General features: G+C 41.9%; 1 protein-coding gene across 2 annotated transcripts in view; it reads left to right on the top strand.

Annotated features, from left to right (window-relative positions):
• The window catches only part of abch1 (ATP-binding cassette, sub-family H, member 1), a 36,641-nt gene that overhangs the window by 11,873 nt on the left and 13,370 nt on the right, over positions 1 to 11,398 (top strand). For both annotated transcript variants that reach the window (XM_017476363.3, XM_017476364.3), the window contains exons 4-10: positions 241 to 395; positions 6,522 to 6,629; positions 7,498 to 7,591; positions 8,762 to 8,836; positions 9,018 to 9,195; positions 9,304 to 9,400; positions 9,537 to 9,705. In XM_017476363.3, coding sequence (XP_017331852.1) covers positions 241 to 395; positions 6,522 to 6,629; positions 7,498 to 7,591; positions 8,762 to 8,836; positions 9,018 to 9,195; positions 9,304 to 9,400; positions 9,537 to 9,705 — 876 coding nt within the window. The remainder of the gene's footprint in view (positions 1 to 240; positions 396 to 6,521; positions 6,630 to 7,497; positions 7,592 to 8,761; positions 8,837 to 9,017; positions 9,196 to 9,303; positions 9,401 to 9,536; positions 9,706 to 11,398) is intronic.

Here is an 11,398-nt window from a genome sequence, read left to right as displayed (position 1 = left end):
TATTACAGACTAATTCATCCTTTAGATTCCTTTTCTATTTCATATAATATACAAATCCCCACTCAGTGAAACAAACATTCATTTTTATTACAGTATTAGTGTGTAATTTAAGGATGTGTGCATGAATGTGCAATAAAGTCAGCATGCTACTGCTGATGTGTGTTTGTGTTTGTATGATGTAACTTCTGATGTGACCGTTTGTCCCATCCCTTCCCCACCCACCCCCACTCCCCACGGCAGGACATAGCTCTGTATAACGAGTTCACCATCAGCGACACGCTCTGGTTCTTTGGCCGAATCCACGGCCTCTCATCCAAAGAGACGCGGGAGCGGATGAAGTTCCTCGTCGAATTTCTGGACCTCCCGCAGAAGAACAGTCTCGTCAGAAACCTCAGGTGCAAACGATTCACCGATTCAGATTCATTTCAGTTCAGTTTAGTGTATTGAAGTGGGTTAATAAAGCCCAGATGTAGTCCCAATGGGACTGCGATGTTCAGAAGCTGTAATTTGTGTAATTTGTGAAATGCTCTCCGGAAAGATCTCTTTCTTAAAGCATGTTTGTTTTGTTGATCTTAAAACCGTGAGAATTAACCACATTGTGCAATTCCGAAAATTTTAAACTTCGTTTCATTTCTGAAAATTTCCAACTCTTTTTATGGCCCTGATTGTGCTTAATGGCAATTTTATATTCTTATATATTAGGGGTGTAATGAAATGCTACTCTCTGTATCTGTACCTATATCTGAACCAAATATCCATATCTCCTTACCTACCTACCTATTAATCAATCTACCTATCTACCACCCAATTTTCCTACCTACCTGCCCAACAACCTACATACCAACCAACCAACCTATCTACCAACCACCCTACCCACCAACCAACCTACCTACCCACTAACCAACCTACCTACCTACCTACCCACTAACTCCTCTACCTATCTACCCACTAATCCACCTACCTACCTATCTATCTACCAACCAACCAGCCTACCTACCTTCCTACCTACCAGTCAACCATCCTTCCTATCTACAAACCACCCACCAACCTACCTACCCACCAACCAGCCAGCCTACCTACCTACCTACCTACCTGGGTGGCTGTGGCTCAGGTGGTAGAGCGGGTTGCCTACTAATAGTAGGGTTGGTGGTTCAATTCCCGGCCCAATGGTTGACTCCACATGCGTCAAGTGTCCTTGGGCAAGATGCTGAACCCCAAGTTTCTCCCTATATCAAGTTAGCCCTTTGCATGGCAGCTCTGCTGCCATTGGTGTGTGAGTGTGTGAATGAGACACAGTGTAAAGCCCTTTGGATAAAAGCGCTATATAAGTGTGCCATTTACCTACCTACCAACCAACCTACCCCTGTTCCTACCCACCAACCAGCATACCTAGCTACAAATCAACCTACCAGCCTTCCTGCCTACCTACTTACCTACCCTCCAACCAACCTGCCACTATGTCCCACTTGTGCAGTTATTATTTTGGTTTCTAACAAATTAGTTAGTTCTATTTCTCAAAATATAAACAAACTAGTATTTAAACCACCATGACACTGAGTAGGCAGTTACTAAGGAAGAATGAATTAACACTGGAAAAGATCATGGTGCTTGTTTGTCCCACAAACTTCATATCGCTCCCTCATGTCTGTATGAAAGCAAAAAGCTCTCACTTGTACAACATTTTCATGGCATCTCTCAGGATCCCAGTCTTGATGCAAACCTCAAACATGTCTCTTTCATTAAGATGCATGAAGATGATGCCTTAATGCATGTTTGCAGTTTACAATTAGTGGAAGAGTTTTTAAAATACATAGTGTTTCAAGAATGGCCAATTGTACTTTGTTTGCATTTCAATTCGGTACTTCATTTCTTCGGGTGTTCAGTGAAAAATCTGAATCATTGTGTCTGAAGTTAATTTCATACAGTAATTTAGTCTCAGTGAGTGCCAGTATGTATGCAGTCCAATGTAACTTGAGAGAGCGGAAGAGACATAAAGAGCTGCAGAAAAGAATAAGGAAAGAAAGTAGGCCATGTTGTCTGACTGACTCTTTTGTACGAAGTTGATTAGTTTCCATCAGAATTAATGCTAAGTGACATGATAAATGTGGACCAGTCTGTTAACACCCCCATTTATCCACCTTTTTGGTTTCTCCCATGTATCATTCCTTTCTTTCACACTCTCTGTACATTACACTCGTTTTTCATGTCTTTTGTTCATTTATTGGCCTTAATTTGCTCAGAGGTCATGTTTTGCAGGAAACAAAGGCACAAATACAGTATTTATCACAAAGGCTATGACTATATATATATATATAAACGTGATTCTTAAGCTTGGATCTGATCGATTCTGTATATGGCTGAAGTTTTTCATTTTTGCCTAAAGGTTTTTTTTTTTTTTTTTTAGACATTTCACTTCTTTCCTTAACATGTTAAGTTGTTATTAATGAGAGCCATTTGGATTGTACGTAGTGTAGAAACACAAGTTGTATAGAACATGCATGGCTGCTTCAGTGCTATTTACACGCACAGGATTTTTTTTAGAGACCTGCAGATCAATCTGAATGTTCCTCAAACACACAAGAGGCTGTGGTGGCTGAGTCTTTTTATTTTGCATAATGCAAAATCTCTATTTTGGCTAATCCAAGGCTCGGAATCTACAGAGAGTCAGAGTCATGTTCATCAAAAAAAGACAGATTCTTTTATTTTAAAAAGATTTCTACCCCAGTTTCTTTCTAACGTGGTCATTTTGCCAATTCCGTCCACAATCTAATTCTCCACATCGACCGGGGAGGGTGAAGACAAATACACATTCCCTCTAAGACACGTGAAGGCTCTACCCTCTTCTGAATACGTGCTCTCAGAGACGCCTAGAATTGGTTTGTGTCTCTCTTTCTGAAAAGCGTTCCCGCCAAAGGGGGCAGTGGTGGCTCTGGGTTACGGCTCTGGGTTACGGCTCTGGGTTACGGCTCTGGGTTACGGCTCTGGGTTACGGCTCTGGGTTACGGCTCTGGGTTACGGCTCTGGGTTACGGCTCTGGGTTACGGCTCTGGGTTACGGCTCTGGGTTACGGCTCTGGGTTACGGCTCTGGGTTACGGCTCTGGGTTACGGCTCTGGGTTACGGCTCTGGGTTACGGCTCTGGGTTACGGCTCTGGGTTACGGCTCTGGGTTACGGCTCTGGGTTACGGCTCTGGGTTACTCATAAGATGGTCGGGGGTTCAAGCCCCAGCACTGCCAAGCTGCCACTGTTGGGTCCTTGAGCAAGGCCCTTAACCCTCTCTGCTCCAGGGGGCGCTGTATCCCAGCCGACCCTGCGCTCTGACCCCAGCTACCTGACAGGCTGGGATATGCGAAGAAAACAATTTCACTGTGCTCTACTGTATAAGTTAAACTACACAACATTATTCTTCATTGAACATGCTTTGTAGATGAATACTGTTATCTTTAACCTTTTCCAGTTCTTAATTTAACACTTAAGCTTACACACCTAATCCAGTTTAGCAAGATCTGTTGCAGTACCAGAGCTCTCACACAAGGCGTGTCTAATTGTGGTTAGACTTTTACCGTGCACTGTGTGTTCAGAATCTGTGTTTAATAATTCGCGAAGGACTTAATCGCTATATACACGACTGTTGTATTTTTTATTTTTTCTTTAAATTTTAAAAAGTTCTACTTTCCATCTCAAAGCTTTTTCAGTGTATAAGTCAGCGGTATGAGATCAAACCGTATGGGTAAATCCCTTGTAAACACGTCAAGTACATCGTATTTTGAAAGCGCAGCCGGGAACAAAGACACATTGTGGCCGTTTTTTTTCATACTCTGCTCTCTGAAGCATTTAACCATGTGACCCAGTTTGTAAAGTGCTCCAGTCGGGTTTAGAGTTTAGTTCATTCTTTTACTAGAAAAAAAAAGTCTGTAATAAATTCAGTGATGAAAACTGATAGGGAATATTTCAGAGACAGTCGTTTGGGTTTGCGTCGATTTAGCGTGTTTATTATTAAAGACAAGCCGATGTTTATAATCCAGCCGGTAAAAAAACACAGGCTGAGAGAGTTATCGAGGGCAAATAATCCAGAACTAGGTCAAGCAGGCTGAAAAAAACAAAACAAAGCACAGGGAACAAGAATAATTCCCGAAAACACAGATGAAATCCAAGCTATTGACGGGAACAAGCAACAGGTGAGAATAAATCATGGCCGTAGCAACAGGAAAGAGAAAACACTGAATATATTAGGATCACGGTGGTGAAATCAGGACATTCAGGTTCATTGTGTTGGGAATTGTTGTTCAATATATCCGTCTTTGAATTGATAATCGGTTGAGAATTGGTTGTTTATGGATTAGTAATTGGGTTATAATTTGTTGATTTTAGGATGATTGATACCGGATTGTTTTGGTTAGAAATTTGTTGGACAAAAATTTCGTTTTGCCTGGAAGTTTATTGATTAAGAAATTGTTTATTTGTTAATCGCTAGAAAAAATGTTTCATCAATGTGTGATCATCAAGTTGTTATTTGGAGACCGTCAGTTGTTATTTCTTTACAGATGTATTGTTTATTTGGTAACTGTCTGGTACTTCATTGATCATTTGTTGGCAATTAGTTGATAAGTGGTTGATTTTGGTTGGTAATTGGTTGGGAGTTGATAGTCCCTTATTCTTGCTGATCATCGGTGGTATGTGTGGTTGGTAATTGGTTGATTTTGGTTGATTTTGGTTGGTAATTGGTTGGGAGGTGACAGTTCCTTATTCTTACTAATCATTGGTGGTATTTGTGGTTGGTAATTGGTTGATTTTGGTTGGTAATTGGTTGGGAGGTGATAGTTCCTTTTTCTTGCTGATCATTGGTGGTATGTGTGGTTGGTAATTGGTTGATTTTGGTTGGTAATTGGTTGATTTTGGTTGGTAATTGGTTGGGAGTTGATAGTCCCTTATTCTTGCTGATCATTGGTGGTATTTGTGGTTGGTAATTGGTTGATTTTGGTTGATTTTGGTTGGTAATTGGTTGGGAGTTGATAGTCCCTTATTCTTGCTGATCATAGGTGGTATTTGTGGTTGGTAATTGGTTGATTTTGGTTGGTAATTGGTTGATTTTGGTTGGTAATTCGTTGGGAGTTGGTAGTTCCTTATTCTTGCTGATCATTGGTGGTATTTGTGGTTGGTAATTGGTTGATTTTGGTTGATTTTGGTTGGTAATTGGTTGGGAGTTGATAGTCCCTTATTCTTGCTGATCATAGGTGGTATTTGTGGTTGGTAATTGGTTGATTTTGGTTGGTAATTGGTTGATTTTGGTTGGTAATTGGTTGATTTTGGTTGGTAATTGGTTGATTTTGGTTGGTAATTCGTTGGGAGTTGGTAGTTCCTTATTCTTGCTGATCATTGGTGGTATTTGTGGTTGGTAATTGGTTGATTTTGGTTGGTAATTGGTTGACTTTGGTTGGTAATTGGTTGGGAGGTGATAGTTCCTTGTTCTTGCTGATCATTGGTGGTATGTGTGGTTGGTAATTGGTTGATTTTGGTTGGTAATTGCTTGATTTTGGTTGGTAATTGGTTGGGAGTTGACAGTTCCTTATTCTTGCTGATCATTGGTTGGATTTGTGGTTGATAAAGGATTGATCATTCTTTGTTTAATTTACCAATTGACTGTTATTTATGTTGGATTCAGTTGATATTTGGTTCATAAATCAACTTCTGCTTGGTTTTGTTATTCATTGGTTGGTGTATCTTTAGTGGTTATATTATGAACATTTATTTTCTTTAATTGGCTAAAAATGGACGGATGATATTTCTTGTTGTTTATTTGTTGATAACAGTAAAGTGTAATTGTTGGTTTTACATTTACATCCGTGGCATTTGGCACAGGCCCTTATCCAGACGTGCTTTGAAGTCTCTGTCAATAAATACATCCTGATACTGGTTCACTAGGGTCACAGACTACGAATCGCATCAGTCTAAAAACTCTGTAAGGGCGGTAATATAGTAAGAAAAGTACACATCCATCCATCTTCTACCGCTCAATCCTTTTCAGGGTCACGGGGAACCTGGAGACTATCCCAGGGAGCATCGGGCACAAGGCGGGGTACACCCTGGATCGCAGTCCATCGCAGGGCACAATCACATACACACTCACACACCCATTCATACACTACGGACACTTTAGACACACCAATCGGTCTACCATGCATGTCTTTGGACTGGGGGAGGAAACCGGAGTACCCGGAGGAAACCCCCGCAGCACGGGGAGAACATGCAAACTCCGCACACACATGGGGCTCGACCCCGGACCCTGGAGGTGCGAGGCGAACGTGCTGACCACTAAGCCACCGTGCGCGAAAAGTACTCAGATAATACATAATATTTTTGTGCTAATTTATGTACTATGTGTTCGGACATCTAGTGGAAGTTCATTCCACCGCCTACTGTACAGTAGGTGCCAGAACAGAGAAGAGTCTTCCGTCCTTCCTATCGGTTGGTAAACCGGTTGTTTATTAGTTATTAACTGGTTGTATTTTGGTTATTTTCAGTGGGGGTCAGCGACGCCGCGTTTCTCTGAGTGCTGCTCTTCTTCAGAACCCTCAGCTCCTCATCCTCGACGAGCCCACAGTAGGAGTAGATCCTGTTCTACGAGCCAAGTACACACTTCCTCTTTATTTCTCCGTCTCTCTCAGCTTCCCCCGTTCTCACCCTCGCTAAGCGCATGAACCTTGCACTATATTCTAAATCAATAACAGAGAGTTTTACACCACTTCTGCTTCTCTCTCCTGGTAAATACATTTACAACCTGACATGCAGTCTTATTTCTGAAAACACCTGTTACTCAGATTCAGAGCTATGATATGCAGCATATTATACAAACGTGTGCGTGTGTGTGTGTGTTTCCCAACTGAACTCTGCTATTGTTCTCCTTCAGTGGCATGTAAAGAATTTCTTTATTATTATCTCAAACAAATTCTTAAATCAGGAGTCCACATTTCAGCCAACCAAAACTGTTGAGTTCTCCATTCTGATTGGTTGATTCATTTTCTATAACAGCAGTTGTGAAAGTAGTTATCAGGCGTGTCACGGGTTTATATTAATGTTCTCTTTCTAATATGTTGTGTTATTCAGGACAGAGGAGTTTGGGTTTTGGGATTTATTTATTTATTTATTTATTTTTGTCACTTTTTTTTGTATTATTAACTTCAAGGGAACGACGGTTTCTAGCTGCTTTAATATAAATGATAACAGGAACTAATGGATGTTCCACGGTATCATTTGCAACGATAAAAAGTGAAAACGTACAGCATTGGCCGTTTTTTTGTTTTGTTTTTAATCGCTGTGGAATAAAGCACTCCGGGATGCTGTTATAGGAAATGAATGAACTTTGACGTGGTAACACTAACCACCCTAGTGTTCTATGTTGTAGGTATTATTCAGGCCAAACGACCAGTAAAGAGTAGATTTTAGCGCTCGGTTATGTTATTGTCCACCAGCTGAAATGCACTTGTCTGATCTCTACAGAATATGGCAGCACCTGGTGGAGATTGTGAAAGGAGGACAGGTGTCCGTCATCATCACTACACACTACATAGAGGAGGCCAGACAAGCCAACATGGTGAGATATACACACTCTTGGTCTGTTAATCAAATAACATCTTATACAGGCGAGTATGAGCCCAAAGCCGTCTCAGTGTAACAGTAAACGTGAATGAATGCGCTCCACGGGTGCCATGTTAAACTAATAAGGGCTAAATTTTGGAGTTGACGCCGATTTTGATTCTAAGATTCGATTCCACGTGATGCTTTTCCAGACTGCACGATGAACTCGGTGAACTTTTGGTCCGTGTCTAATTGAAACAGCGCAAACATTACGGCCTCCGGTCTCCTGTCAGCTCTTCAGATTTCTCGTGTGATTTATGGGCTTAACCTCGACCTGCCTGCTGTCTTAAGTACTGTAGGATAGTTTACTATATCAGCCTGGCTAAACAAACTTGTCCTGACTAGAACCAGTCATTCAGGCCTATGTGGGTTGCAAATTAGGTGACTTAAGTTCCAGATACTGAGCTAGTTAGGTGGGGAAAGTTCTTCATATTATGCAGGTGTTTTGATTCTGAACAGATATGGGGGTCTAGACCACTAAAATAAGTCATTTCCTTTAAGCCTAACAAAATATCAGGGGATAGAAAATAGGGACTGATAACAATTTTTGCTCTCGACAGTTTTTGGGCAAGCTCCGCAACTTGGTTGTTTGTATCTCGTGCAGAGTTTAGACCGATGCATGCAATTTCAGTACTAACTCCTCCCTACTCCACTCTGAATACATACCTTAAATCATTGGATTGAGTCTCTTGCAACATTTTGTGGCACTTCCTGCAATGACGCATATATGATAACAGAGTGTAGCAGTTTTTCACTAATTGCGTTGCTAAAAAAAAAAGAAGAAGAAGAAGAAGAAAGAAAGGCTGTATGGGTAAACATTAGAGATGCACCGATACAAAATTTCTCATCCGATACCGATAACCGATTATTCAGAGTGATATCGGTCGATACCGATAAGCGATACAGATAGTTCTGCCTTTATGAGCTTATGTATGCAGAAGAGGGTAGACAGCACTTTCCTTTGAGTGTGTTCAGCTTCCGTTACAGCGCCATGATGTGGCGGCTTTTAGGTGTCACAGAGGAAACACATCCTGGCCCTCACTAATGTTCTTCCAGTTCTGCTGTGTGCCTTTTAAAATCCCACGGCACTCTGATGTTGCTAATGATGGTGTTAAATCATGCTTAGGTGGGGTTAATGAGGAACGGGAGACTGCTGGCTGAAGCCAACCCAGAGGAGATCATGAAGCAGCACAATTCAGTCGTGAGTTCGTCGTCATAAACACACACATACACGCGCAATACACAGGTCTTCGTTTAGACTATACATTAGGCAAGATAGACGAAAGATCGAGAAAGTGTAAATACAGTATATCATAAATATTAGTGGAAATATTTAACGTATTTAAAGTATGTGTGTGTGTGTTTGTGCATTTGCACATCAGACCCTGGAGAATGCTTTTCTACAGCTTTGTGAGGTCTCGGACCAAGTGGGGCCCCCGGACAGTTCTCAGGGTCCTGTGTACAGTAACAGCGTGTCTCCAGACAGCCTGAGGGACGAGTGCAGAGAGCCCATTTTGGGGAAGGATGTATCGGCGACATCAGACATCCCCAAATTTAAAGGTGATTACAAAACACTGGAAAACTAGCATCATTTAGACCTCACGCTGTGCTGTTGTGTGTGTGTTTATGAGTGTATTGGGATGTATGTGTGTGTGTGTGTGTGTACAGCGGACTGGAAGGTGAGAGCACGGCACGTCATTCCAAAATGGCGAAACATCGCAGCGCTGACGATCAAGACGATGGTGCGAATGAGAAGAAATCCGGGGTAGTTATTACAATCATTACGCTGCAAAATCCTTACTGTTCTTATTACTTACTGAGGAGGAAACATTCAACCAACAAACATTTTTAGATCCGAAAGGTCGCTTTAAGCCAGTTTCTCTCTTTTCCTCCGCGCACAGCTCACTGTGTTTTCAGTTCCTGTTGCCCGTGATTCAGATCTGTCTGATGTGTTTGTGCATCGGCGGTGATCCGAAGGGCATCCAGGTGGCTGTGGTCAATAACGAAACCAGCTCGGGCGCCTACAGCCGCTCTCTCCTCTCTTTCCTCGACAACACCAGCATCTCCCAGGTACCACCATCTGGTTCAGTATATCAAACCTCAACATGAATCATGATCACGCTGGCTTACCAAACTTGGTAATGATTCTATGTTAATTAGATAATGCTGAAACAAGTTCTTCTTTCAATTAACAACTGGTAACTGATTACAGTGAATAGTCTGCTATGCATGCTCATAATTAACTATATAACTGTTAACTCTTTTTGTCCAGCAATCTATCCATTATCTGTCAAACATTTAGGATGGATGGATGGATAATTAGATCTGTCTGTCTTTCCGTGTAATCATCCATCTATATCGCAACTATATTACATAGATAGATAGATAGATAGATAGATAGAACTTTATAAAGCCTCCAGATCTCTCACTCTCACTTCCTCTGTCAGAACAGGAAATAGACAACGTTTAACTTCAGTCTGGTTAATGGCCTGAACACGTGTCATGGCACAGCGATTATCAGACTGAACTTCTGTCCACAGCCTCATGAGCTTTCAGGAACCGAAAAGTCGAGCCTCTAAGACACACTAGCTGTTTAAATAACGAAAGGAACCGAGGTTATTCGTGGTCTAAAGGCATTTACGCGTTGTAGCGTAAAGCTACTTCAGTATACTATACAGAATTGGTATCACGTATAATTGCCGTAACAGGCTTTATAGTACAAATGAATGGAAGGACGCAGTGGTTTTGGGTTTGCACACGTGCACTTCATGTAGTCCTGTGTATGTCTGTGTAGTTTTATTTAGTTCTGTGTAGTCTCATGAGCAGCCTGTGTGTTGTTCTTTTGTTTCACGGTGTACTCTGGCGGCTGTATGCGTTTGAAATGACAATAAACAGACGCGCACAGTTGGCTAGTGTGGCTCTGATTGACAGCGGAGAGAGCGTATAAGATCCCGCCCACCCAGAGAGCACTGCCGATTTCGCTCCCTCGGGTCCCAAGTCTCAAAGATGTTCTATTGTAAAGTCAGCAACCTAGAGACCATGACAGTTTATTGACATCTAGGTTATAATGGTACGTTACGGACACGTTCTCTCACCATTTGAGCTCTAATGGAATGAGCTTGGCCACAGTGAGTGAAGTAGTAAGAATGCTATTAAAGATTAAAGACCATGCCTATGATCCAGAGAGCATGGTTAATTCTGCTCTCTAGGACTCCTGGTCATGGATGGCTGTCGCATCATCAGGATTCAGCCTTGCATTGTCCTCATGTTAAGGTGAATGCTTTTCTGTAGCGCGGCTCAGGATCCCCTTTAGAAGCCTACCAAGTGGTGGAGGCGTTAGCGCAATATCTCATGAAATAGTGCTTGAATGAGTGTAGTATTTAATATTACTGATTAGATTTTGAACTTGATCCGAACAGGGTCAAGGTCACAGCAAGGGCAAATGTCTAAAATAGTTTTTCCTTCAATAGCTTGCTTCCTGATTGAAATACACTGCCGGTCAAAAGTTTGTGGACGCCCGACCGAAACGTTTCTCGCGACGTTAAAAAGCTTTCGATCTGAAGGCGTGAGATCAAACGCGTGAAATCGGTGTCGTGGGCAAAAATATAATCGCGACGACGTGATCGTTTCTGTCGTTAGAAAGCGGACGTTTTATTCACAGGAAAATCTTTATTTAAACGCACGACTCGGAGGGAGATGTTTTCCGAAAAGCGGCCGACGAGAGTCCGGCGTCGGTGCGAACTCCTTTAATACCGTTTAAAAA

Source organism: Ictalurus punctatus, chromosome 9 (genome assembly GCF_001660625.3).
Source record: "Ictalurus punctatus breed USDA103 chromosome 9, Coco_2.0, whole genome shotgun sequence".
NCBI classification, from domain to species: Eukaryota; Metazoa; Chordata; class Actinopteri; order Siluriformes; family Ictaluridae; genus Ictalurus; species Ictalurus punctatus.
The sequence above is the reverse complement of the archived record's forward strand: the minus strand, read 5'-3'. Positions and strand labels throughout refer to the sequence as shown.